Here is a 26,219-nt window from a genome sequence, read left to right on the forward strand (position 1 = left end):
CTCGTAGGAAGCGACCGCGGCCCCGCTGCTGGCTGGGTTCCCTGGGGAAATCACAGCTGCCTGGGCTGAGATCCCCGTCCCGGGTACCGGGGGGAGCCGGGGGCGGGGGGGGGCTCGTGGGGGTCTGCGTGGGGACGTGGAGAGGGGTGGAGGGGTTTGGAGGGGGTGAGGGTATGGGGATGAGGAGGGGGTGAAGGTGTGAGGCAGGGCATGAGGGTGATGGAGGTGTGCGGAGGGGGGGGTGAAGGTGTGCAGAGGATGATGAAGGTATGAGGAGGGTGATGAAGGTGTGCAGAGGATGATGAAGGTATGAGGAGGGTGATGAAGGTGTGCAGAGGATGATGAAGGTATGAGGAGGGTGATGAAGGTGTGCAGAGGATGATGAAGGCGTGCACCGGGCGATGCAGGTGTGCAGATGGAGGTGTGCGGAGCGGGATGAAGGCCTGCGGGAGGAGGATGAAGGTGAGCCCAGGAGGACGAGGAGGCGCAGGGGGACGAAGCTGTGCGGGGTGGGCGACAAAAGCTGTGCTGAAGCCACGAAGGCGAGCGGGGATCCCCCGGCAGGCGGGCGGGGGGGGGGGGGGCAGGACGGGAGGAAGAGGAGGTGGATGAAGGCTCCTAGAGGGCGCTGCCGGGGCTGGGGCCGGGCTGCCCTTTGCTCACAAACTCCCTGCGGAGGGGAACAAGCCCCGTTCCCCCCCATCCTCCCCTCTCCCCTCGGTGCCCCGACCCCCGGCGGGCCTCGCCGCTGCCTCCCCGAGGCCGGAGGCCGGGCGGGGAGGAAGGAGGAGGAGGAGGAGGAGGAGGAGAATGAAGGAGGAGGAGGAGGAGGAGGAGGAGGAGGAGGAGGGCGGAGGGTCGGCCCTGCCCCGCCGCCTCCTGATTGCCTCCCAACTTTCTGCTCCTCCCTTGCAGAAACTTTCCCGTCCCTGCGCCTGGCTCCGTGCGCGGACTCCGGGGCCAGCAGCGCTCCCGCAGCCCCGCCGCCCTCCCCCGGCCCGATCCCGGTCCCGATCCCGGTCCCGGTCCCGGTCCCGGTCCCGGTCCTGATCCTGCTCCCGGTCCTGGTCCCGGTCCCGGCACCCGCGGCCGGCCCAGCCCTCCGAAGCACGGAGCAGGTAAGCGCCCCGGGCAGGGGCTCCCAGCCCCCTTCCTCCTCCTCCTCCTCCTCCTCCTCTTCCTCCCCCCGGCTGCACCGAGCCTTGGCAGCCCCGCGGGGTGCTGGAGGGGAGCTGGGGCGGGGGGGGCACGGCTCGGCTCGGCACGGCTCGGCTCGGGACGTGGGGCCCCGGCAGCCCCCGCTGCGCCCCCCTCATCCCACCCCGGGCCTCAGCCCCCGGGGCTGCTCCGTGCGCCCCCCCCCCGGCCCTGCCCCTCCTCACCCCCCCCCCCCCCGGGGCCCCCACTCAGCTCCGGGACCCCCGTTCAGCACCGGGACCCCCCCCCAACACTAACCAAGGCCACCCCAAAACCCTGCGGCCAGCCCTGCCTTGGGTGGCGGGGCTGTCCCCAGGGTGCCCCCACCCCAAACCCTCTCCGCTGCCTCATTTTATGCCCCCCCCCCCAAAATTTTCCAGCTCCAGACCCCATCCAGGCCTGGCAGCGCTCGGCACCCCCCCTGGCCCCGCTCAGCTTTTCCAGCCCGCGGTTCTACGCTCCTAAATTCGTAACACATTTATTTATCATTATACGTATATACATTTTTTGTAATCCCCCTTGCGCCGCGCATCTCCGGGGCGCGGGCTGTAGGGTTACAAAGAGGCCTTGTGTGCGGTGCGGCCCCGTACGTCGGGGAGCGCGGACGCGCCGCATTATATAAACGGCGGACGGCGTCGAGGCCGCGATGGCCACCCCGAGCCCCGGGCAGCTCGGCGGGGTCGCGGGGCCACATACGTGTCACGCTACATGCGTGTCACACGCATGGAGGGGATGACCACGCGCTGACTGTATGCTAAACACTTTGTGCCTCGTCATATGGGCGCATTGCTAACGAGTCAGCAATTAGATGTATAATTTTCAGCAGTGTGTCATCTTTATTATTATTATTATTTTATTTTTACACCCTCCTCGGTTGTGTTGTTTTTTTTTTTTTTTTTTGGTGTTTGTTTTTGTTTTTTTTTTTTCCCCCTCGTATCCCCTCCGAGGAAAAATAACGCCCAGCCCGGCAGTGCCGCCCGCCTCCGCCCCCCGAAACCGGGCTGTGGGCAACACGTTCGGCCCAAAGTGTCTGGAGGGGGGGGAGGAAAAAGGGGAGAAAAAAAAAAAAAGACATTTTTGGGGAGAAACCAGCTGGGAACGACAGCAGCTGCTCTGCTGGAGCAGCGGGCGCCCTGCGGCCCCCGGTCTCCGCTGGCTGGTTGGCAAAGGACGAGGGGAAGGTTTGGGGATTTTTTGGCTCTTTGCGGGGGGCCGGGGCGAGCCGGGCCAGGCGACCGTCCCACCGTCGAAGTGATAATCTCCTGTGTCAGGCGCGCCGGGGTATTTTTGGGCTCCGGCGTCCTCTCTCCTCCTATCGCTTTACCCCGCGCGGGTACGTGCGCGCCGTGAGTCAGGGCTTTGGCGCTGCCCGGGGGGCCCCGGCGCCCCCCCTGCGGTTTTGGGGTGCTGCTGGGGGACGGCCGGGCTGCGGTGGCGAAGCGAATTGGGGGGCGAAGCGAATTGTGATCCCCACCCCGAGCGCCGTGGGCACTTTGGTGGCCCCAAAGCTCTTCCCGGCACCTGGGTTTTGGGGTGGTTCTTGGGGCGGTTTCGCCGTGGGGTGGGAGGAAAAGGTTGGGGGGAGCCCCCCCCAAGGTCACCAGGGGGTGGCGGGGCTGGGACCCTGCTTGCAGGCAGGTGTTGGCCACAGTGTCCCCGTCACTTCCCCGCTGGAGGGGACAGGCACGAGCGTCCCGTGGGGAGAAAGCGCTGGATTTGGCCCCCGTTTGGTTCTGCAGCAGGGATTCGCCCTCCCCGGGATCCCCGCCGGTGACAGCGGGGACAGGGCTGCTGGTGGGGACGGGGTGCGCGGCCACCCCTTCCTGGGTGACACGGGGGGACCTCGGGCACGGCTCAGGGCCACGCTCGTCCCCGTGGTGGGCGCGCGGCTGGCACGGCACCGGCTCTTCCAACCAAAATAACCCTTTGCGAGCGGCCGCGCTCGAGCCGCGTTGCGTAACGGCGCCCGGGCGCTTCGGGCGCCTCGAGGACCCTCGGCCGGGAGCGAGGGGTCTGCTCGGCTCAGCCGCGGCCTTTCGGGGCACATCCAAACCCTCCCGCCACTGTATCCTGGCCCTGCCTCGCCAAACCCCTTCCGAACCCATCATAAAAGGGACTCGCTAGCGTTTCCCATGACACACGGGCACTATTTGTCACGATACCGGAAACGGCATCTTCTTTAATCGCCGTTTAACCCCCTGCTCGCCACCGGCAGGAGGGTGCCGGGGCCGTGGCCAAAGGGCAGGAGCGTTACCCGGCGGTGCGCGCGCACGGGGCGCAGCGGTGCTCTCGGGAGGTGGGGGTGGCCGTGGCAATCAGCTGTAATTAATGCGTTAAAAAATCGAGTAACCGCGCTGCTCCCGTCAAACGCACCCAGTTGAGGCCGGCGTAAGGTGAGCTCGGGGCTGCTGGGGCGGGGAGAAATGCTGGGCTGTTTTGGGGGGAAAAATGGGGGTTTGTGCCTTACTGCCTTTTCTTCCTTCGGTGGGAGTGGGGATAGAGGTGAATGTCGGGGAATGGGCTGCGAAACCCTCCCCGAAACCCTTCCCAAAGTTTCGTGGCAAGAGCTCTTTGTGGGCTTGGCACCCCTATGGCCATACAAACGACAGGCAGGACAGATGCTATCCAAAAAGTTGCCATCTCCAGGGGCTTTTCTCTCTTTTAACAAAACTTTGACAACAGTTGCAAGGCTGGAAGGGGTTTGTGGGGCTGCACAGAATGGCCCCCTTGTCAGCACCGCTGTTGGTAAATAGGGTTTGGGGGGGGAAGCTTTTTTCCCAGGGTTTTTCTGCCACCAGCATCCGAGGCGGTGTTTGGGGTCGGCGCCCGGGTCAGGCGCGTCGGGAGCGTGCCGGAGTCGCGGCCGGCCGAGCCCAGGCACCTGTGTTGTGGTTGGGGCAGGCACCTGAAGTGTGTGGGCGTTCGCTGTTGCCACCGTCACGTGTCGTCTTATGAAATGTTTTTTTCGGACGGAGGGAGGGAGGGAAGGTAATGATGGGGTGAGCAGTCGGGGCTGTGCCCCGCGCCGGCCTGCAGCGGGCACGCGGTGATATCGCGCGGGTTCGGACAGGTCGCTGGGGCTCCCTGGGCCGTGGTTTTACCCCTCTGGGAAATGGGAGCAGCGGCTCCCGCGTGCTGAGAGGCGGCCTTTGGGTGTCGGACCGTCAGTCGTGCACCCGGAGCAGAGGGTGAGGGTGGGCGAGGTGCTGGGCGCAAGCGTGGCCCCGTGTAGGGCGTTGTAGGGTGTTGTGAGGAGTGCGAATAGCTGAGCCTGGTGGAGGGGACAGGCCACGAGCCCCGCTGCCCCGTCCCCTTGCCCTGTGCTGACTCGAGCGGCAGGATCCTGTAGGCAAAGTGTTTGGAGTAACGTGGATGCCCATGGAGCATGTCCCCCCCGGTGGTGCAGACATGGATGGAGGCCGTCCCCTCACCGGCTCGTGATCGGATGCACTGCTCCGATGTCCCCGGTGTTGTCCCTGCACCGTACTGGGACCGGCACGGCCCCGTGGCCGCCCCCGCAGCGGGCGCTGGGTGCGTCCTGCAAAGCGCCGGGCCCCGGCTGGCTGAAGCCAACCCGCTGCTAATCCTCAGCCATCCTCTTACGAGCCCGAGGCGAAGAAGGTGACTTCAGCGCGCGATGGCTGCAGCTCGCCCTGTAATGTTTGCTCGCCGGGGGCCGGTGAGCGAGGTGCGAGCGGTGGAGAGCGCTGGCTCTTCCCCTGCGCCCTCGCTGCCGGGAGAACGGACGCGACGCGGAGCTGGCAGCTCGCTCCCCTCGTCTCGGGGCTGGGGGACGGGACGGGACAGCAGGGCTGGATCTAATTTTAGGCGCTGGGCAGAGCCTCGCGGGAAGCGCCGGGCAGCGGGGACGTCTCGCGCCACGATGCCTGCGAGCAACCTCGGCGGAGAGCGGGTGCCGGGAGGACCCCGGGTGGCCCCGCGCTGCCAGCCCGGCTTCACCCCTTGGGCACGAGCTGCTGGAGAGGCCGTGGGTCCGGGGGCAGTGCTCATCTGGGACCCGCCGAGCCCTGGCAGCTCCGTGCCTCAGTTTCCCTGTGGCGAGGCGGGAGGAGGCAGGAGGGCTGGCCAGGCTCGGGGCTCCTCGCCTGGGAGCGCCAAGCCTTATTATTTCCCCACGACTGTCTCCTCCTCACTCCTCATAAAATTAGATCCAGCTGTTCACAATAGCCACTAACTTCTCTCCGGAAGATGTTCAAAGTTTACAGACGCGGCGTGCGTGGAGGATGGGCTGCCGTTCCCATGCCAGCTCCCTCGCCCGCCCTCCCCCAGCGCCTGCCAGCTCCTGCCTTCCCCAGGCGGAGGCAACGCGGCGGCGCCCGCACGCAGCCGCACGAGCCCCCGCGCGAAGCAAGCCTTGTGTGTTCCACTACCAGGAGGACCCGGGTGCTTCGTGGACCCCGCTGCAAAGCGAAGCTCCTGGGCAAGGCCCCATTTTCTCCCCACGAGGTGTCTCGCCTGCCGGAGCAGCCCCGTGCGCTCGGCAGAGCGCCGGCACGCGAGCTGGGCAGGGCGCACGCTTGGTGCACGCTTTTGGTGCTCACCAACGCCCGTGCCCAGCTTTGGCGCGAGTTTGGGCTCTGGCTGCCATGCAGCGTGGCTGGCGTGCCCCGTTGTAGCCTCGCCTGGGTGGCATCGCGGAGGGTCGGGGTCCTGCTCCGACGTCTGTGCGTCGGCGAGCCGGGGGCTGAGTGCGCTGCGCCGGGCTCCCCAGAGCCAGTTCCCCATTTGGGCCAACGCTCCTCTCTGGAGCTCCTTCTTTTTACTAATAATACCGCCTTCGTGTATTTTTAGCAACTTTCCTCCCCAAGGATTCCAGAGCAATTTTACAATCTGCAGGAGCGGGAGTTGCTTTGCCCATTTTCAGCGCCGAGAGGCTGCCGCTGGGGCACCGGGAGCGCTCGGTCCCCCTGCGTCCCCTGCCCCGTGGCTGCTGGTGGGGGTTTGGGCCCGGGGGGCCCAGGCAGCGTCGAGAGGTGCTGGGGAGAGGGCGGTGTGCTGCCACGGGTGTGCAGGAGGATGCTTTGTTTGCCCAGTTTGTTTACTGGCAAGCAGCGAGCAGTAAAATGATGCTAACCCCGAATATCTGGGAATAAATCGCCAGCGCAGCCCGCGCCACGCCGTGCGTGCTGCTAACGCAGCTTCTGCGTGGCCTCGGCTTGCGTCGGCTCTCCCAAGCTAAATAAACTCGCTTCGGGAGGGCAGGGAAACGTGCCTCCTCGCAGGGCGACAACAACCCAGCGACATTTCCGCGTCACGTTTTGCCCCAGACGCGGGCAACCGGAGCCATCTCCGCGTCTCCACCGGGACGGGAGCACCGGGGGCCTGATGGCACCAACCCGCGGGTTCGGGGCAGGAAAGACTGCAAAAATAGCCGTGGCCTTGCAGGCTTCCCCCCATGTGCTTTTTTTTTTTAGGGGAGGGGGGAGGGGATTGGCTCTTGACGCCCCCCCTTGCTGTGAACCCCTGGCACCTCGCTCGGTGGGGCAGCGCGGTGCCGCTCGCCCCCGGCCGCGGGCGCCCCGGGCTCCGGCGGTGCCGGCGCAGGCAGCGGGCGCAGCTGCTCCCGGGCAGGGTTGGGTTTCGCGGGGGCGGAGGCGGCCGGGGCCGGGGGTGGGTGTGAAATCCACTGCAGCCTTCCTCCTCCTCCTCCTCTTCCTCCTCCTCGCCTGGCAGCCGCCGGCCCCAGGAAGACGTTCGCCCCTGCTGCGGTGGCCGGGCAATGGGGTCGGCAGCACCCCAGAACTGCTCCGTGGAGGTGTTTCTCCTCCCACAGGAGCATGGCCGCGGGTTCGTAGGGTCCCCGAGACGTCTGTCCCACCCAGACATAGGGACACCATCCCTGCCCTGGCTCCTGCGGCTCTCCCTTGTCCATGGTGGGGTTTGGTTTCCCCTTAAGGGTGAGCTGGGGGGGTCCCCGGGGACCCAACGTGCAGTTGGTCCTGGGATGGGAATATTTTGGTGCAGGAGCAAAGCGAATTTGAGCACGTTTGGGGGCTGTGCTACGCTGCTGGCTGTGCCCCTGGGCCACCCAGTGCTGGGGGGGGGGGTCACGGGGTGGCCGTCACGGTGGCCCGTCCACAGCAGGCAGCCTCCAACCCTGTTGTTTCCCTCCAGCTCGTTTCATAACACAGAGAGCAATTAATGCCGTAAAAGCTTTCTATTTATGCGCTGCTGGGTGAAACGCCCCGGCTGGGCAGGGCGGGAGGTAATTGGGCCAGGGAGGGAAGCCGGGGTAAGGTGTCCGTCCGTCTGTCCCCTGCCCCGACGTCCCGGCCCCAAGAGCCTTGAGCAAAACCAGCCTCTGGGTCCTCCAGCAGCCGAAAACCAGCTCTGCCGGGGCCCGAGGAAGAGGAGGAGATGGAGGGGTTTGTTCGCACACCCGCTTGCGCCGTTAGGAGGGAGCACCTCGCCCGGTGGGGCTGGGAGTGCCCGGGGCTTTGCTCGCCTCCTGTCCCTCCTCCGTGTCCTAATTTTCTAGGGCCAAATCACTCGGGTTTCCCCCAGCGTTTGCCTCCCACTCCGGGACCGGGCGCTGAGCATCCCTCGGCCTGGCGCCGCTGGGCGCGAAGCGGCCGCGAGGTTTCGGGGCTGGGGTCGGGGAGCAGCGGGCAGCCCCCCGTGCCCCCCGGCAGCGCCGCGGACCCCGGTGGGACGCTGCCACGTGGCCTCCTGCGGTTTCCCCGCTCCGATTGCTTCCTGAGCCGCCCGCCAAGCCGGAAGGGACAGGAAGCGATAGAGGAAAGGAAATTAGTCAGGCCGTCCCGCGGGGAGCACCGGGGGCTCGGCCGCCTCCCCGGCTCCCAGCCCGTGCCGGGGGAGGCTGGCCGGGGTCTCGGTGTCCCCTGGGGGACGAGGCGGCCCCGCGGTGACCGGTGAAGCCCCGGGTGGGAGGGGGCAGGCGGCCGTCCTCCCCCAGCAGGGGAATTCCTCAGCACGGCCCCGGAGCCGCTCGGAAGAGGAGCGAGGGGAAGGCAAAGCTCCGCCGTGCCCCCAGTGGGTTCTGGCAGGGCGCGGGGTGGTCCCCAAGGGAGCTGGGGACCCCCGGCTCCTGCAGAGGGGCAGGTCTGGTTCTTGGCTGGTGCCAAAAACAAACCTGCTGTAGGGTCATGCCCGGGCTTGGTGCACGGCATGGGGTCACGGGCAGACTGGGAAGCATCTTCCTGGGCGCGTCGTGGCCTTGCTGGGGTCCCCCCCCCAGGTAGGGCCATGTCACGGGGCGGGGGGGTGGCAGAGGTGGCAGCGGGGTCACGAGGAGCACAGTAGGAACGATCTCGGGGTGCCTACAAACTGCGTCCTCCCGCCAGCCCCCCCGGCCTGCTCCTGGGGTGCGTGGGGCCGCCCGCGAGGCTCCGCTTCGGGGTTTATTCGCTCGGGGTCTTGCAGAGCCGGTGCAACGGGGCGGCCCCTCTCGGCACCCCCAGCGTCCTCCTCGGGGCACGGCGCACTGATCCTGCCCCAGTTTCAGAGCGGGGCCGAGCCGGGACAGGTTGCACAGCCCGAGGCCAGTGGGGCCGGGGGGCTGGATGCTCAGCACCGGGGCGCGGGTGCCTCCTCCGTGCCCCCGACGGCGGTGGCCCCGTGTTGGTGTCGTCCCCCCTTTCCCGTCCCCCAGCGGGGCGGCGGTGCCGGAGCGGTTGCTTGTGCAGGTGAGAGGCTGCGCCCGGCCCCGCCGCCTGCCCGGGCTTGTTGCTGAACTTTTATCCTTTCGCCATGGGGTCCGGGCAGGGGGGGGCCGGCAGGGCTGGCTCGCCTCGGGGCCCCCGTGCGGGAAGGCAGGCGGGGAGCGGGGGTGGCGGCCGGACCCTTCTTTTTGCCGGTTCTGCTCGCCCCCATCCCTAAATGTCCCCAACCCCTGGGGGTCCTGGTGCTGCTCCCCACGGGGTCAGGGAAGCCCTGGGTAAAGCGGGGAGCTGCTGTGCCCCGTGCCGTGCCCCCCGGGCAGGCTGTGCTCCAGTGTGTCCCCCCCCCGGGGAAGGGGGTGCTGGCACCGGTGGCCGTGCCGTGTGTCCCCGGTGGGTCAGGGGGGATGCGGTGGCAAAAGCCACCTGCACCCCGATTCGCAAAGGGGCAGAGAGCGGCGGCCCGGAGGTCGCAGCCAGGGTGGGGGCGATGCTGCCACCCGCAGTGGGGCCACCCTGGTGCCACCAGGAGGGGAGGGACAGCTGGGGCAAGCGAGGAGCGAGGCGTTGGCCCCGTGGCGTCACGCTGGTCAACACAGGACGGCTCCTGCCTCTGGCCAGGCTCGGCGGGGTGGCGGGTGGCTCGGCGATGCGGGTGATGGGACGTGGCTCCTCTGCTTGGGGCAGACCCCAGTTCTTGGCTTTCCACCCCGTACGGCACGGGGTTGGGGTGACGCACGGCGTGCAGGATGGGGCAGTGCTTTTGGGACCCGACACGCTGGGGAGGAGGGCACGCGGCGTCCCCCAGCTCGGTGGCACTGCTGGGGACGAGGTGCCACCCCACACCTGGGGGCTCTGAGCACCACCGTCCCCATCCCCACAGCCCCTATCGCATCTGGCTCTGCTGGTCCCGGCCCCGCTGTGCCCTATAGCGCCCTGCTCCTCACCTGGGCCCCGCGCCGCATCCACACCGCTCCCTTCCCCTGACCCGAGCATCTCCTTCCTCCCTGGCCAAAGCAGGCTTTCGCAGGGGTTTCTCATAGCCTTTCCGGGCTCCCCAGCCCCGAGCGGCTCCCTGCAGCCCCCCACCACCCTGGCCAGCCTTGAGCCGCAGCGGGGCCGAGCTCGGGGCGAGCGCCCGGCCCGTGGGAACGCCGCCTCCATCTCCCGGCGTAACCTTGGCCTCGTCGGGAGATAAGGGCAGGCGCTGCCCCGGCCGCATCCTCCCCTGCACCCATCCCGCTCCCCCTTCTCGGGGACCCCACGGGTGCGCTCCCCTTCGCCCTTGCTGGCCAGCACCCTTGGGGGCGGGACGTGGCGCCCCACAAAAGCTGCCTGCGGGGCTTTGCCCTCCGGCCTCGCACCCGCGCGGGGCAGCGAGCATCCCCGCCGGGGGGGTCCCCGTGCCCCGGGGAAGGGGGCTCCATCGCTGGCCTGGGGAGAAGCCGGAGGGCAGGAGGCGATGATAACGAGTTTTCCGGCAGGTCCGGTCCCCTCCCTGCCCGGATCAGGTCGGGCAGGCCGGTACCTCGGTCCAGCCGTGCTGGTTTCCTAATTGCTCCTCTTGTTGCTGTTTTGTAAGGCTGGGTGGAGCGCTGCGCTCGGCCCGCGCCCCTTACGTCAAAGCTGTGACTTGCCTGCACCCTCCCTCCAGGAAATAAAATTTCTTGGCCTGGCAAAAAGCAGGTTCGGTGGAGGAGGAGGAGGAGGAGGAGGAGGAGGAGGAGGAGGAGGAGGAGGAGGAGCTGCTTCCTCGCACCTTGGCCGGGGCCCCGGCTTCGCCCTCCCTCCTCTCCAGGGCCCTGTTTTTCCCCTGCTTCCCTGAAAAAGGGATTTCCCTGCTGGGGAGGGGTGGGGGGGGAGGCAGTGGGGTGGGAGGGATTTGGGGGGGCTGGGGGGGGCGGAAGCCCTTGGGAAGGGGACGGTGTGTGCGGCGGGCAGGGGCCAGCACCCCCCTGTGAGCGACACATGGGGACGGTGGCCGTGGCACTTGTCACTTGGCTTGCAGCGGTGCCGCCGGCCCTATGGCTCCCTGTGACTGCACGGGGGGGAGATCTGGGGGGCCCTGTGAGGCCCCCCCACACCCATTCCTGGGCCTTTCCCCTGGGGGGGCTCAGCTGAGCCCAGCCCCATGGGGCTGCGGCCTCCCCAGCTGCTGGGGGGGCATCTCGAGGCTGGGGGCTCCTGGGCTGCCGCAAGGCAGCTGGGGGTTATCGGGGTGCCATGGGGTTGGGGGGGGTCCCAGACTGCTGCAGGGGGGGTGTTATGTTAGTTGGGGGGGGGTCTCAGGCCCCTGCAGGGCTGTGGGCTCGTGGTGCTGTGGGGTTTTCAGCCTGAGGAGTGGGGATTCGCAGCCCCCACCAGCACCCGCTGCGATCCCACTGCACGCACGGGGTGGGCACGGGGTTGGGGGGGCTCGTCCCCACGTGTACCCCCCCCCCCCAGCTCTCCCTCTCCCATCCGCTTTCGCCCCGCCGGTTTTGCAAAGCCCCCCCCCCCCCCCCGCCCCGTCCCGTCTTGGCCCGCAGGGCTCCCGGGGCTGCACCGAGGGGGGCACGGGGGGCGATGGGGGCCGTCCGGCACCGCTGCCGCCATCCCTCCCCGGGCTCGCTGGCTCCATCCTACAAATCCAGTTCTCCTTATTTGGCCACACTGCTCGGCAAGAGGGGGAGCGCCCGAGCAGGGGGGGGGGGAGGACGGGGAAGGGGGGCGGGGGGGGGAGCGAGCAGGGGCGGGCGGCGGGGACCAGAGGGGGCTGACATCACACCGAGGGTGGCGTTTGGGCTTGGGGGCGCGGGGGGGGGGGGAGAAAGAAAGAAAGGGAAAAAAAATTATTTTTTTATTTAAAAAAAAAAAAAAAGCACAACCCCAACCGCACAACACAAACCAGCCTCGCGGCGCGCTCGAGCCAGCGGGTTGCTGCAGTTCCTTTAAAAGGAGATGTCTGCGCTGGAGACCTTTGCACACTCCCAGCCCGTCCGGGAAGCGCGGCGCGGGGAGACACCTCTCGCTCCCCACCGAACGTGTTATTGCAAAACCCCGCTCGGGAGCCGGCCCGGAGCGGGGGGGTGAGGGCTCCCCGGCAGCCCCCGCAGCATCCTCGGGGCGCGGGACGCTCCGGAGAGGTGCCCCGGTGGCAGGGGTCGGGCTGCCGGAGGGGTCCGGCCTCCTGGTTCCTATTAACGTGGCTCAAAACAGCCTGGTGAAGCCCGTGGAATCGCTGCCCTGCCTTCAGCGGGTGCGACGGAGCGGGGTGTTTAGGGGCTGGAGAGCCCCGGGGTGCTGGCACGGGGTTGGGGTTTGGAGGGTTGCTGCTGTCCCGTCCCGAGGTGGCACCGTGTGCCCAAGCGCCTCGTGCAGACGGCGCGCCGTCCGGGCCGCTCCCTCCCCAAATTTTATTCGGGGTGCTCGCCCGGTGGCTCGGCCCCGCTGGGATTTGGGGTGCTCGTGGTGCAGCCGCGCGCTCAGGGCACGCCGGTTGGCATCGCGTGCTCGGCACCGGGGTGCGCTCCCAGCTCCCCGGGCGCAAGCGGGGAGCGAGCCGGCTGCGGGGCCGTGCGTGGGACCACGCTGCCACCCGCACCTCCAGCACCCGGGAGCAGGGGTAGCAGGGTCTGACGGGCGTCCCTCTGTCCCCGCAGGTTGTCGCGTGTCCGTGGGGGCTCGGGGTCGGAGCCCAGAGCAGCCAGCACCATAGCGTCCAACAGCTGGAACGCCAGCGGCAGCCCCGGGGAGGGGCGGGAAGATGGCCAGGACGGCATGGACAAGAGTCTGGACAATGATGCCGAGGGGGTGTGGAGTCCGGACATCGAGCAGAGCTTCCAGGAGGCGCTGGCGATCTACCCCCCCTGCGGCCGGCGGAAAATCATCCTCTCGGATGAGGGCAAGATGTATGGTGAGTAAGGGGGGGGGAGGACAGGACGGGACCCGGCGGCACGGGCGCCGCGCCGGGGTTGGAGTTACAAACCGGGGCTGAAGCAAAGCCTCCTGCCCCAAAACCACGTCTGGGGAGCTCCCCCAACCCCGAAAGCACCTCCCCAAGCTGCTGGGAGCAGGGGCAGGCGGCGGTGACCCGTGTCCCCTTGGCGGTGCCGGGGCTGTCCCCTCCCTGCGCGCCGGCCCTCCCTCCCGCGCCCTCCCTCTCTCGGCCGTGCCGGACCGACAGGTTTGGTGGAGCCGAAGCCGTCAGGCAGGGAGCGGGCACGGCTCCCTCCCGCGCCCCTCCGCACCGCTCCCCAAACCCTCCCCGACCGCAGCCCGGCGGCGGGGAGCACCCCGAAAGAAGCGTGGCCGGGGTCACCGGCCCGCCCCGGGCCCCCGCTTCTGGTTTCGGTGCCACCGGTTGCGAAATGGGGTCGGGCGGGCACAGCTGGGATTTGCTGGGGTCCCCCCCCCAAACGCCTCTGTCCTGGCGGCAGGGAGGATGAGGATGATGTGTGCAGGGGGGGGGGCGCGTGGTGCCACCGAGGAGGAAGGTGCCACGGTGTCCGAGGTAGGGGTTCCTCCTCCTCCTCCCGTGCTGTCACCCCCAGGGCCGGTGACCTCGGTGCCATCCCCACGGCACCGGTGCCTCCCCAAGCCACCGGCGACACCGCCGTCACCCACCCACGGCAGAGAGGGACAGGCGGATCTGGGGGGGGCCGTGTGCCACGCCGCCGTGCCCGGGACACGCCGCAGCCACCCCCGTCCCAGCGCCACCCGTCCCGTGCCACCCCGTTTGCTGGGACCCCCCCCCACCCCCGGCCGGGGCTGGCGGCCGAGGGGAGCGCAGGGCTTCCCGCGCGGGCGCATTTTTTGGATTTCTCCAGGAATAGCTGAAGTGCCGCCGGGAGCCTGGCCCCGCGCAGCACGCCCGGGCGCAGACCGGTTTTTCCAGCCTTTTGGAGACATCTGGCAGCTGCTTAAAGAGGCAGCGGCCCCCGCCGCCTTTCATCCCCCCCCCCAGAGCCCTCCGCTGCGCCCAAACGCCTCCCCACCTCCTCCCGGGGCTGCGCAGGGGCTGGGGACCCCCGGGGGGGCCGAGCTGGGCCCTCGTGGGGCGCGTCAGGGGGCCCTTCTCTTGCAGGCGATGGTGGGGGGAGAAAGCAGGGTCCGACCCGAACCGGGGCTGGCAAAACCCCAAAACCCCGGGGAGGGCGCCGGGGTTATTTTTGGGGCTGCACATCCCCTCGCGAAGCGCCCGGCTGGCAGCGGCGTTTCGGGGAGCCCCTTTCGCAGCACCCGAAGCGCTTGGAGCCGGAGATGGGTGGCTTCACCCTGCGCCCAGCACCCTATATCCGGGCCGTCCCGGTGGGTGCCAGCGGAGCCGGAGCGAGCGACGCACGCGTGCCCCGGGAGCAGGTGGGAGCCGCGGGGCCGGGCCGGGCACGCTGCTCGCGCCGCTCGCTCGTCGGCCGCCGGCGTGTCCCACTGGGTTATTTTTAACAGGGCCGTCCAACTGGTTCACGTGGTGGTGTCAGGGGAGAGGAATTCGGGGAATGTGGTAATTTGGAGGAGGACGTGCCCTCGCCGAGGGAATGGCACGGCCCCGGGGTGAATCACGGGGGACTGGGGACGGCGGCCGTGGGCACCCGGATGGGTGCTGCAGGGTGCAGCCGGCCCCGGGTGGTGCCGGGATGCGGGGTGAGGCGGGATGGGTGCGGGGAGAGGTGTGGGGAGATGCCCGGTGCTGGGCGCGGGGTGCTGCCCTGCTCGGGTGCGTAATCGCAGCCGGGTGTAATTTCCCTTATTTATTTCCAAAGGGCTGAGCACGGGGACGGGACTCGGCAGCGGGGAGACGCCGAGGTGCTCGGGGAAGGCGTACCCGTCCTCCAGCACCGCATCTCCCCGCAGCCAGGGCCGGGCAGCGCCCCACTCCCGGCCGTCACGTCACCCTGGCACCCTTGGGTGCTGACCAGGGCAAGGCAGGGCTGGGCGCGGGGTGCCCGGGGCGGGCGCGGGGCCGCGGCTCCATCCACGCCGAGGTTTCGGCAAGCGAGAGCGAGCTGCGGCAGCAAGCCCAGGTCGTTCGTTAGGAGCCGCTGGCTAATTAAAAGGCGGCCCAAACAGTGATATTCGCGCCGCGGCTGGGTGACAACACGCCAGGGCACCTTGGTGCTTTGGGGCTGCTGCGGGGTGGCACCGGGGCACCCGTGGGTGCCGCGAGGGGACAGGACGGAACGAGGGGACACCTCGCCGGCTGCATACGGTGTGCCCACATTGCCAGGGGACCCACGGTGGCCGCGGCCACCCCCCCCATACACCCGCTGCGGGCACCCCGAGGCGCAGCCGTCCCCGCAGCACCTGGCCCTGTCGCTCCCCCTGCGCCCCCCCCCCCCCCCACCTCGGAGCGCCCAGTTGCTGCGGGGCTGGGAGGGGACGCCCGGGGTGGGGGTTATTTTTTATTTATTTATTTATTTATTTTAAAGAGAGGGTTTTTTTTTTTTTTTTTTTAAAGTCGAAACCCGCTCCAAGGGCATTTCGACAAGTTCCAACCACGACCATCTGGTCCATTAAAATAAATCTGGCGTGCCTGCCCGCCCCCGTGCGCGGGGGGCGAGGCGGCGGGGGGGACGGGGACGGGGCTGGGAGAAGAAAGCTCCCAGCTGCTCTGACGTTTGAACGTAGATTGGCCACAGCTGGCCCGTAAAATGTGGCGCAAAAGCACTTCTGCTTCGAATTAAGCCCAGGACATTAGGAAATACTGGTGGAAAGGCCAGCATGGCTCGCGAGCGCTCGCGGGGGGAAGCGGGGCGCCGGGGGGGGACCCCAGGACCCCCATGGGAAGGGCTGCGGGAGGGGGGTTGGCTGGCTCCCCCGCTGCAGTTGGGTTTTTGGGGGGTCCGTGGCCACCGGTGTTGGGGGGCACAGCGGTGGGGGGGGTCCCTGGTGGCTGCCACCCCCCGCCGAGCCCCCCAGTCCCTGCCCCACGGTGCTGCCGGGCCCTGAGGGTAGGGGCCAAAAGAGGGGGGTCCCTGTGCTTCGGCTGGGGGCCGGCCACCCCAATGTCCCCTCGGGGCCACCCCGGTGTCCCTTGGGGCCAGACAGCCGTCGTGGCAGCGCCATCTCCCGGCAGAGCCTCCCTCGTTAAGGACCGGTGCCATCGGGTCCCCTGGGGCTGTCCCCTTGTCCCCCGATGTCCCCTTGTCCCCCGCTGTCCCCTGCTGTCCCCCCGCGCTGACGGCTGCGCTCCCCCCGGCAGGTCGCAACGAACTGATCGCCCGCTACATCAAGCTGCGGACGGGGAAGACACGGACGAGGAAGCAGGTGAGGCCGTGGCTCTGCTTTTCTTTTGGGGTGGGGGATCGGGAGGGGGGTGCCCGGTGAGCCCGGCGGGGTCCGGTTGTGCTGTGCGTCCTGCGCGGCCCTCCCCGGGGGCGCCGTCCTCGCCTCCTCCTCCTCCTCCTCCTGCTCCTCGTGCTGGTTCGGTTTCGTGCTCTCCGTAAGGGAGCTGCAGCTCCATCGCAGCAGCGTGTGCGTCCGTCGGCGTGCGCCTCCCGCTTCTTTTCCACCTGGATCCAGAGACCGGCCCCACTTTTGCGTGCCCCTTGTGGCACACCCTGCGGGGACGGCACCCCCAAAATCCCGGGGCTGAGACCATGCTGTCCCCATTGCAGCCAGGGGACAGGCTGTGCCGCGCCAGTCTCGGGCAGCCCGGGGTAATGTAGAGCTCGCTGCCCTGATCCCACGCAGGCAGGGATGCCGGTGGGATGGGGGGACGCTGTGGTCCCCCCCCTTTAGCTGCATGGCACCGCAGCCCTCCAAGCAATGCGTCTGCTCGTAACGCGCCTGGTGGCTTGTCACTGCCCGCCGGGGCCGTGCCGTGTGTCCTGGTGGGCTCAGTGGCTTTCCCCGAGGGGACACTGGGGAGCAGGAGATCTCCCACACAAGGGGGATGGATGGGTTTGGGGTGTTTTGGGGTCACTCGTGCTGGGACCGCCCCATGCCACCGTCCCCATATGGGATGGACATACCTGCACCCCAGGTGCCGCGGGGAAAAACTCCTCCAGGACTGCTGCTGGAAGGAGAGGGACCCGGGTCCGGCCACGGTCCTTACGTCCTCTGTTCTCTTGTTTCACCTGGACCCCCTCCATGGGGGGAAGGATGGAGCACAGGGCGAAATTGATGCTCTGGGCCATGCACACGTGCCCAGGCGCAGAGGACAGTGCATACGGTGGTGGCGTCCCCTCCTGGGCCTTGGGCAGCCTGCTGTGAGAGGGAGCTTGCCAAAAGGAGCCCTGGTGCCCGGCGGGCACAGAGCTGGGGCTGTGCCACGCACCCCAGGGGGCGGCTGTCTGCAGCTCAGCCCCTTTGTCTGGATCCCGCACACTCGTAGGGCTCTGGACAAAACAAATTTCTCCTCGCCTTTCCCACCTGGAGCCCTGGGGACCGGCCTCTCCGTGCCACGTCCCCCTCGGGGACACTGAAGCGCCCTACGGGGGGCACCCAGCGAGCATCCTCGGGGCTGTCTGCAAGGGAAGCCCCTGCACTCACAACCAGGGGGGGGCTGTCTTTTCGGGACCCCCCCCAGCAGACCACAGGCTTCGTTCCCAGCAGCACCGGCGTCATTCAGCGCAGCGTCCCGCGGTCCCCCCGGTTTTTCCTCCCTCTCTAGCTCGCCCCGCCGCAGGAGCATCGGCACCTCCAGGAGCACCCGGGGGCGCCTCGGTAGCCCCGCGCCCGCCCCTTTGCCGCGCGTCCTTTCCCCCTGGGACGGCGGCGGCAGCCATTTCAGGGACATGTCTTCACGCTCTCTGTGTTTTCCTTTCCGAACGGCGTGGCGGGCCCTAGGTGTCCAGCCACATACAGGTTCTAGCTCGGAAGAAGGTGCGGGAGTACCAGGTTGGCATCAAGGTACGTTGGCGCCCGTGCCCAGGTGTTCCCGGCGGTGTCTCTCTGAGCATGGGCAGCCCCTCTCCTTCCTCTTCTTTTCCTCTGGTTGACGGCTCTGCTGTTCCCCTCTCCTTCTGCTCTCTCTCTGCAGGTCTCTAGCCACTTGCAGGTTCTTGCCCGGCGGAAATCTCGGGAGATTCAGTCCAAGCTGAAGGTACGCGCCCGCTTCCCCGCCTGGCCGCTGACCACTAACGCTCTCCGCTCTCTGGTGTGCTGCTTTCTCTCCTTTTGATGGCTTTTTTTTTTTTCTTCCCCCCTCCCTTCGCTCCTGGAACCCGATGGTTTTGTAGCGGCATCGCTTTGGGGTGCCCCGAGGGATGTGCAGCTGGAAGGGCCGGTCGAGGTGGCCGGAGCCCTTTTCTCTCCCCCAGAGCAATGAATTTTGGGGGGCAAACCCCTCTTTTTGCCCAGGCCAGGACCCAGCCACGTGGAAGGGGAGGATTAAACCCTCCCCGCTGATGCACAAGCGCTGCCCTCCTCCTTTGGGCCAGCCAGGCTTCTCCCAGGAGGAAAAGGACGCAGCCCAACGCAGCCAGCACAGTAAAACAAAATTGAAATGGGACCCCCGAAGCCGGGCTGGTCACAAGCGTGGTCCCCCCGGGATCGTGCCAGGGGATGTCCCATGCCGGGGGATCGCAGAAGCAGCGATGTCCCCAGGTCCCTGCAGGCTGCCAGCCTGGGGCTCACGCCGCAGCGCGTGCCGAGGTGCGGGTGCGCTGCCCCCCCCGGGTGGTCCCGGGGCAGCCCCGTGGTTCCAGGGGCCAAGGGAGCTGAGCGAGGAAAAAACTGGATCGCCCGCTCCTCTGGTTGGCTTTTCTTTCCTTCCTTCCTTCTAACTGGAGCCCGACTAACCTTTCCGTAACCGTTTCCACCGTTCTTCGTGGTGGTGGCGGGGAGGGTGGGGACGGCGGGTGGGAGGTGGGGACGGCTGGCGCGGGCAGGATCGGGGCCGTGCCCCAAGGACGGAGCCCTTCTGGGGTTGGACCCCATCCTGGTGTACACGGTGCGAAGTGGGGGACAGCGTGGTCCCCACGGTACGACCGCCCCCCTTGGGGACGTCCCTTTTGCACAGCCTGGGGTGCTCCGGATTTAATCCCTGCACCATTAAACCGGGGAGCATCTCCCCCCTGCCAGTCCCCGGGCCAGATCCAGGAGGGATTTTCCTCCTTTCACCTTCCAGAAGATTTGGGGGCCTGAAAGCTTTCGGCACCAAGCCCACAGGGTTCGCTCCCAGCACCTCCGGGCAAGGCTCGCTCAGTCCCCAAAGCGCTGCCACCTTTTTGGGACAGATCACCTCTTGCAGGGGGGCTGGCAGCAGGGGACATGTCCCGAGCTTACCCTGGTGTTTTGTCCCCTGAGGGTTCGAGGACCGCCGGGCTGTGCCCTCCGAAAGTGCTGGGCAGGTTGTGGCAGACCCCGGTGCCAGGAGAGCCCCAAACCCCGGCTGTTTGCTGGGAGAAGCCAGGAGAGGGCACCCCAAACTCCTCGGGGCTCGTTTGTCAAAACCGGTCCCCAAGAGGGGCTGCCGGGGAGATGGGCCAGCAGGGTCAGCAACAGCAGAAGCCTTTGCAACGAATAATAATAATAAAAAAAAGGCTTTTCTTGCTGCACAACACACAACGAGGGGGTGCAGAAGCAGCAGAGAGGCTCCGGGGGCTGCTCGGGCTGCAGGCAGCCTGGGGGGATAACCAGGGAGCGAGGGCACGAGGCGATGGGGATGGAAAACATCCATACTCAGAGGCAGTTCCTGGGCTGGACAAGCCTCTCGTCGTCCCCCCCCCCCAGCTGTCGCACCGTAGAATTGAAGCTCCCCCCCCCGAGCAGTTTCTATTTTTTAAGGCGCAGCCACGTGCCTGGGGGTTGCGAGCGCGGCCGGCGTGTGCCTGCACGCACAACGCTCGCGCCCTGCCAGCGAACGCTATCGATCTCGCATCCGCAGCCCTGCCGGGCCCCAGGTGAAAATAAATCACCCGGTGCGGTGGCCCCGACGGCTCCGTGAGCCCGGAGAAGGGGGGGGGAGCAAAGGCTGCGCCCGCGGGACCCGCACGCAGCTGGGCGAGCAGCCCCGGGCAGCACCGCGGTGCCCTCAGCTCCTGCTCTACGGTGCAAAAGGAATAAAAAAAAAGGGAAAAAAAATGGTTCCTTTAAGGATTTTTTTTTTTTTTGAGGTTTGGGGTGCGCAGGCTGTTGGGAAGCCCGCGAAGTTGCGGGTCTGGCTCGCTGCGCGCAGTGGCCGTGCTGAGCCCCCAAAATAAGGGGGCTCGGGCACCCCGGTCCCGGCAGGGCCAAGCTGCAGGCGTCGGTGTCCCCCCTCCAAAAAGTTGGGTCGGGGGGGTTCTGTCCCCAGCCCAGGCTGCGGTGACAATTTGGGGGGGGGGTACACAACTCAGGGGGTGCACGCGCAGGCTCTAACCATTTCTTTTCCTTTCTTTTGTGGACAGGCCATGAACTTGGTAAGTTGAGCTTGTGCTGTTTGCCTTGCCTTTATCGCCCCACTGCCTTGTGCCCCCCCCTTGCTACACCCTTGGTGCCCCCGGGGGAGTGGGGACGACTTTGGGACCTGGCGGGTCCCGTGCAGGGGGGGCACGTGCGAGATAATAGCATTAATTAATGTGGCTATATTTTTTTGGGGGGGGTCACATTCACCCCTGTTCCCTTGCTTTGCAAACCCTGCTTGGGGAGGGGGGGGTCCCAGCCTGCCTGGGGCTCCGTGTCACCCCCATCTCCCTTCTGTCCCCCCCCCCCCCAGGACCAGGTCTCGAAGGATAAGGCTCTGCAGAGCATGGCTTCCATGTCCTCCGCGCAGATCGTGTCGGCCAGCGTCCTGCAGAACAAGCTCAGCCCCCCCCCTCCTCTTCCTCAGGCCGTCTTCTCTGCTGCCCCCAGGGTGAGGAAGGCTCCGGGGACCCCAGGCTGAGGTGGGGGGTGGTGGGGGCGGATCACACCCCATGTACGGACTGGTTCGGGGGGGGTCCACCAGGCTCCTGGGGGCTCTGGGGGCTCGGTGCGGTTTGTAGCAGGGACTTGGGGGGGGGTCAGAAGCCGCTGACTGTGTTCCCTCTGCTGTTCCCCCAGTTTTGGAGTGGGCCGATCCCAGGACAGCCTGGACCCTCTCAGGAGTAAGTAGGAGCCCCCACGCCGGGCAGCCCCCCCCCCCCATCTTGGCAAAAGGACCGGAGGGACCCGGCCTCGTTACGCTAACGACCTGCTTCGTTTTGCAGCATTAAACCGTTTGCACAACCAGCTTACCCCATCCAGCCACCCATGCCTCCATCACTAGCCAGTAAGTGCCGTCCTCGCGACGCTTCGCACCCCAAAACGGCGCCGGGGCCGCCCTCTCCCAGCTTTTTGTCCTCTCCCCGGTGCCACCCCCACCCCCCACCCCCCAGGGTCCCCATCCCGGCCCCGCAGGGGTGAAAACCTGGGGTTTAAACCCACCCAAATCCTGTCCCCCCCCCGGTGACGGGGACCCCAGCCACGTCCCCACTTACCCCATCCTGCAGGGGTGCAAATCAGCGTCACCACGGGGCCATCCCTGGAGATTTTGGAGGGTGGGGGGCACGGCGAGGGAAGCAGCACCCCTGCAGCTCAGGGTGGGGGGCTCGCCCCAGCTGACGCTGACCCCCCCGCCCCGTGCTCCGGGCCCCCCCCCCCCCCTCAGGTTACGAGCCCTTGGCTCCGCTCCCACCAGCCGCCTCGGCCGTGCCGGTCTGGCAGGACCGCACCATCGCCTCCGCCAAGCTCCGGCTCCTCGAGTACTCCGCCTTCATGGAGGTGCCACGGGATGCCGAAACGGTAACGGTGCCCCCCCCTATGCGCCCCCCCCAAGGCCACCCAAAGGGCTCGCTCGGCCGGCTCAGGCCTGGCGGTGCCCGTCCTTGGTGGCGCCTCGCTTTGGGCTGACCCCCCCCCCGTTTATTTTTTTGTCCCCCTACAGTACAGCAAACACCTCTTCGTGCACATCGGCCAGACGAACCCCTCGTACAGCGACCCGCTGCTGGAGGCCGTGGACATCCGCCAGATCTACGACAAGTTCCCCGAGAAGAAAGGCGGCCTCAAGGAGCTCTACGAGCGCGGCCCCCAGAACTCCTTCTTCCTCGTCAAGTTTTGGGTACGATCCGGTTTTCAAGTCTGGCTACGGGGCTCCGCCTGCCTTCAGGAGCTGGCGAGCGTCCCGAGCGGCTCCCGAAAGCCGATGTCCCCGTCCCCGAGGGAGCGCTGGCTCCTGACAGCTCCCTGCTTGCTTCCCCCCAGGCGGATCTGAACAGCACCATCCAGGACGGGCCGGGGACTTTCTACGGTGTGAGCAGCCAGTACAGCAGCGCAGAGAACATGACCATCACGGTCTCCACCAAGGTGTGCTCCTTCGGGAAGCAGGTCGTGGAGAAGGTGGAGGTGAGTTCCCTGCAGGGAAGGGACGGGGTGGGAATGGGGTCCCCGCTGCGGGTCCTGGCTCAGGATGGGGATGGGACGGGTAAACCCCCCAACCGGGTGTAGGACACGAGGGTACCAGCCCGGGCTGTGGTTCTTTCATCCCTGGGCCATGAGGACCATCCCGGGCCATCCCTGGGACATCCCCACGATGTTCCTGTTGGCCGCTGCCCGCATCTCCCCAATTTTGGCCCCCGCTGCCCCTCCCCTGCTGACGCCCCGGCTGTCCCCGCAGACGGAGTACGCGCGGCTGGAGAACGGCCGGTTCGTCTACCGCATCCACCGGTCCCCCATGTGCGAGTACATGATCAACTTCATCCACAAACTCAAGCACCTCCCGGAGAAGTACATGATGAACAGCGTCCTGGAGAATTTCACCATCCTGCAGGTACCTGCCCGCGTCCCCCTCGTGTGCGCTCGGATCAAACCAGGGGTCCCCGGCCCCGGGGCGCTTTGTATTGACCGCACAAATGCAGCAGCTGGGCTGGAGGCCGTGCAATGCCTCCCCTGAATAATGGGTACCAAAATTTCCGTGGTGTAATTCAAGCAGCCGGGCTTGAGCCCGTGCAACCTCCCGAAGAACGGGAAGCAAATTTTTGGTGGTGCAATGAAAGCAGCAGTGCCTGGGGTTGTGCGTCCCCAACCCACCCGAACTACAGGCAGCAAATCTGCACGGTGCAAATCAAGTTGCCTGTGCCCGAGGCCGTGTCTCCCCCCTCCAAACTGCAGGGAGCAAATCCTGACGGTGTAAATGATGTAAAAAGTGGCTGGGACCAAGCCCACGCGCTCACCCTCCTAAATAAGGGGTAGCAAAACTTCGGGTGGTGCAAATAAAGCGGTTGTGCCTGGTTCTGTGCAGCCCCCTGAGGAACAGAGAGCAAATTTGGTGTGAATTTGGTGCAAACGAAGTGGCTGCGGCTGAACCTGTGCAATCCCCCCTGCACAAAAGCACCCCCCCCCCCGCCTAAAATCACCCCCCCACCATCACGGCTCTCTCCTGACTGCGCTCTCTGCTTTGCCGCAGGTTGTTACGAACAGGGATACCCAGGAAACCTTGCTCTGCATAGCCTTTGTTTTCGAGGTCTCCACCAGCGAGCACGGCGCCCAGCACCACGTGTACAAGTTGGTGAAGGACTAGGGGCCCTCTGGGACGGCGGGGGCACGAGGGGCGCGGGGAGGGGGATGCCGTGCAGAATCGCCGCCCGTGCCCCCCGGCCTCGTGAGAAGTCATTTGAAGAGAGAAGGAGGAGGAGGAGGAGGAAGAAAAACAATAGCCAAAAAAAAGACTGACTTGCGATCGCAGATGTTTTCTACTTAGGAACAGTTCCTTTTTTTTTTTTTAATAAATAAAAAAAAAAAAAAAGAAGAATGAGAAAGGAACCGTAGGGAGAAAGGAGCCCGTGTCCGGCGCTGGAAGGGGACAGACCAGCCCTCGGTGGTGCCGACGAAGGTCAGGACCGCGCCGTGCCGCCGCCAGCACCGCGCGGGACGTCGGAGCGGAGGACGACCCCCTGATCCCGAGCGGGCAGGAGGAGCACGGTGGCTCGGCCAGGACGCGGTGTCACCAGCCCCTCGGCATCGTCCCCAGGGCAGTGGCAGCGGCGTGGCTGCGGCGTGGCAGAGCCCGGCGCTGGGGGTGGCGGCGGGGACGTGGGGACGTCCCTGCAAGGCCAGGGCAGGAGTGCCGAGGTGGGAGCAGGTAGGAGCAGGGCAGGAGAGGGGCTGCGGAGTGGGGGTGCTGCTGCTGCATCCCAGGAACTGGCACCCTTGGGTGCCTTAAAAAGGAGGGACAGGAGAAGCTGCGTCTCGGGTCCCTCACCCCAAGGAGGGTGCTCCTCGTCCGAGCCTGTCCGGCGGTGTTGGAGTGGGAGGGCATCGACGATGCAAAGCAATTTTTTATGGCTCATTTTTTTCCTTTTTTTTTTTTTTTTTAATTAAAGTGCTTTTTAATACTTTTTAAAAAGACACCGTGCTTGGAATCAGGATTTGTCCCTCCTGTGCCGCTCCGCGGGGCCGGGGACCTGCTCCCTGCCTGTCCCCGGTGCCGGTGGCCGGAGGAGGTGGCGGAGCCGAGCTCGCTGGGTCGGAGCCGTACGGCAAAATTACGTGGCTCGGGCAGGCACGGGGAAGGCTCGGGGTCACCACACTCACGTGGGGTCCCTGCAGAGTGCAGCCAGGTTCATGCGTGGCACTGGGAGCCCCGGGCTGTGTTTGCGCTTTCAGGGATTACGCTTGGGGGCTTTGCCAGTGCCAAGCACCCCCGGTGTAGCTTGCCGAGGTGTGACGAGGACGGTGCAGTGGATTTGCCTGATTTACTTTGCATATGTAAATTTACCGTCTTTTTTTTTTTTTTTGCCTGTTTTCTGTGTTGACAATTCTGGTGTCGGCTTTTCCCCGGCAGCCGCGTCCCGCAGAGAGCGGCCGGGTGTTGGCTTGGGCAGGGAGGAGCGCGCGGTGCAGAGCTGTGAGCAGGCAGAGGTCGGGGCAGAGGGGACAGAGCGGGGACAGAGGACACGAGGGACACGGGACTGGGTATTTTTGCGGCATTTTGGGGGCTGCAGCCCCAAAATAACCCAAGGCAGCGTGCCCAGTCCTGCGGCGGCGGCTGCAAGAGCATCCCCAGGAAGGATGCAGAGCGGCAGAGGTGGCGCGGAGCAGGGTGGCAGGGGACAGGGACCCCAAGGGGGGGGCAATTTGGCCCTGGCCCTGGTGCCGGAGGGGGGAGCGAAGGCAGCGGGAGGTGCAGAGCCAGGTGCTGCGGGATGGCAGGAGGGAATTTGGGATGCGGGAGCAGGGGCTGGGGAGCCAGGTGGGGGTGTCGGGGTGCGACGGCGCCGGGCGCGGAGGGGCAGGAACAGCGCAGAGAGCTCAGGAATCGGCCTTGCAGCCACGCGGGGACGGCGCCACGTGTCCCCCGAGGCGCGGGGACTTCGACCTCGCCGCCGGGAGAAGCCACCCCCAAGCCCGTGTCCTGGTCGAAGGAAAAAAAAAAAATAATAAAGGGGGGGGGGGAAATGGGGAAAGCCACAGGCCCCCCCCCCCCCCCATATCCCAGGGCTGCGCCGCCCAGCTGCGTTCTCATATGTAGCATGTTTGTTTGTTGTTTCCTGGTTTTTGTCTGTGTTTTTTTTTTTTTCTTCTTCTTCTCCTCCTTTCCTTTCCTTTCTCACCGATCTAAAACTCTGGGAATTAAAGCTCCAAACCTCCCCGCCGCCACACGCACGCCTGCCCTGCCTCTGCCCCCCCCCCCCCCACCCCAGGGGACGAAGCTCTTGGTTAACTGGACCGGTTTGTGCCTCCCTCCTTCCCTCCGGCCCCCCCCCAGCCCACGCACACGCGGACGCCCACGCAGGCCCCCGGCCCCGGGTGGGATTCAGCCACGACCCCAGAGCCACTTTTCTCGCCCCCCCCCCCTTCCCCAAAAACCCCTCCATTCTCCTCCAGTGTATTTATGAATTTCACATGAAGTACTGTTTTATTTTTTTAAAAGACTTTGTAAAGCTTACCAGGGTTACGATCACCATTTTTAGAGCTGTGTCAGTCCACAATGTTAAAAAAAAAAAAAAAATCCATTTTTTTTTATGTATTATATTTTTTGTGTATTTTTTTTTTTAATCCAGCTGTGATGGGTTGTATCATATATTTGTTGTGTTTACTGTATCTGTCCAACTTCAGAGAGAGGAGACTGTGGAGCTCCAAGAAAACTACAGTCTGCCGAGAAAAAAAACATTAAAATTATTTGTTCATGGGTTGGCTCAAGCGGTTCTGAAGTTCCTGGTTTTTTGGGTTTGGGGTGGTTTTTTTGGGGGGGGTGATCGGTGTTTTTTTATTTTTTGTTTGTTTCTCATTTCTTGTGTTTTGCTCTGGCAGCAGGGGCATGAGGGGTGGGTGGCAGCCCCCGCTCCGGGCTCTGGGGCACGTCCTACAGGTTTTGGCTGTGGTTTGCAGCGCTGGCCGTGGGTTTGCTTGGTGGGATGGGTGCCTGTTGGGTTTGCCATGGGTTTGCTTGGTTCGATGGGTGCCTGTTGGGTTTGCCATGGGTTTGCTTGGTTCAATGGGTGCCTGTTGGGTTTGCAATGG

General features: G+C 66.1%; 1 protein-coding gene across 6 annotated transcripts; it reads left to right on the forward strand.

Moving 5' to 3' along the window:
- The first annotated feature begins 866 nt into the window (after positions 1-866).
- TEAD3 (TEA domain transcription factor 3) lies at positions 867-25,898 on the forward strand. Of its 6 annotated transcripts, none has more exons than XM_080569188.1 (14): positions 867-1,118; positions 12,479-12,732; positions 16,018-16,082; positions 17,607-17,669; positions 17,800-17,862; positions 20,150-20,161; positions 20,458-20,595; positions 20,784-20,827; positions 20,930-20,991; positions 21,400-21,503; positions 21,646-21,819; positions 21,963-22,103; positions 22,375-22,527; positions 23,164-25,898. In XM_080569188.1, the coding sequence occupies exons 2-14, from the start codon at positions 12,597-12,599 to the stop codon at positions 23,275-23,277; spliced, it is 1,269 nt and encodes a 422-aa protein (XP_080425314.1). In that variant the 5' UTR covers positions 867-1,118; positions 12,479-12,596; the 3' UTR covers positions 23,278-25,898. The 6 variants fall into 6 exon arrangements, with proteins under 6 accessions (XP_080425314.1, XP_080425312.1, XP_080425315.1 ...); XM_080569186.1 differs by having other exon boundaries at positions 869-1,118; positions 21,370-21,503; XM_080569187.1 differs by lacking the exon at positions 867-1,118 and adding an exon at positions 11,690-12,075 and having other exon boundaries at positions 21,370-21,503.
- The last annotated feature ends 321 nt before the right edge of the window (positions 25,899-26,219 follow it).

This window comes from Anser brachyrhynchus (genome assembly GCF_964034855.1).
Source record: "Anser brachyrhynchus genome assembly, chromosome: 27".
Taxonomy (NCBI): domain Eukaryota; kingdom Metazoa; phylum Chordata; class Aves; order Anseriformes; family Anatidae; genus Anser; species Anser brachyrhynchus.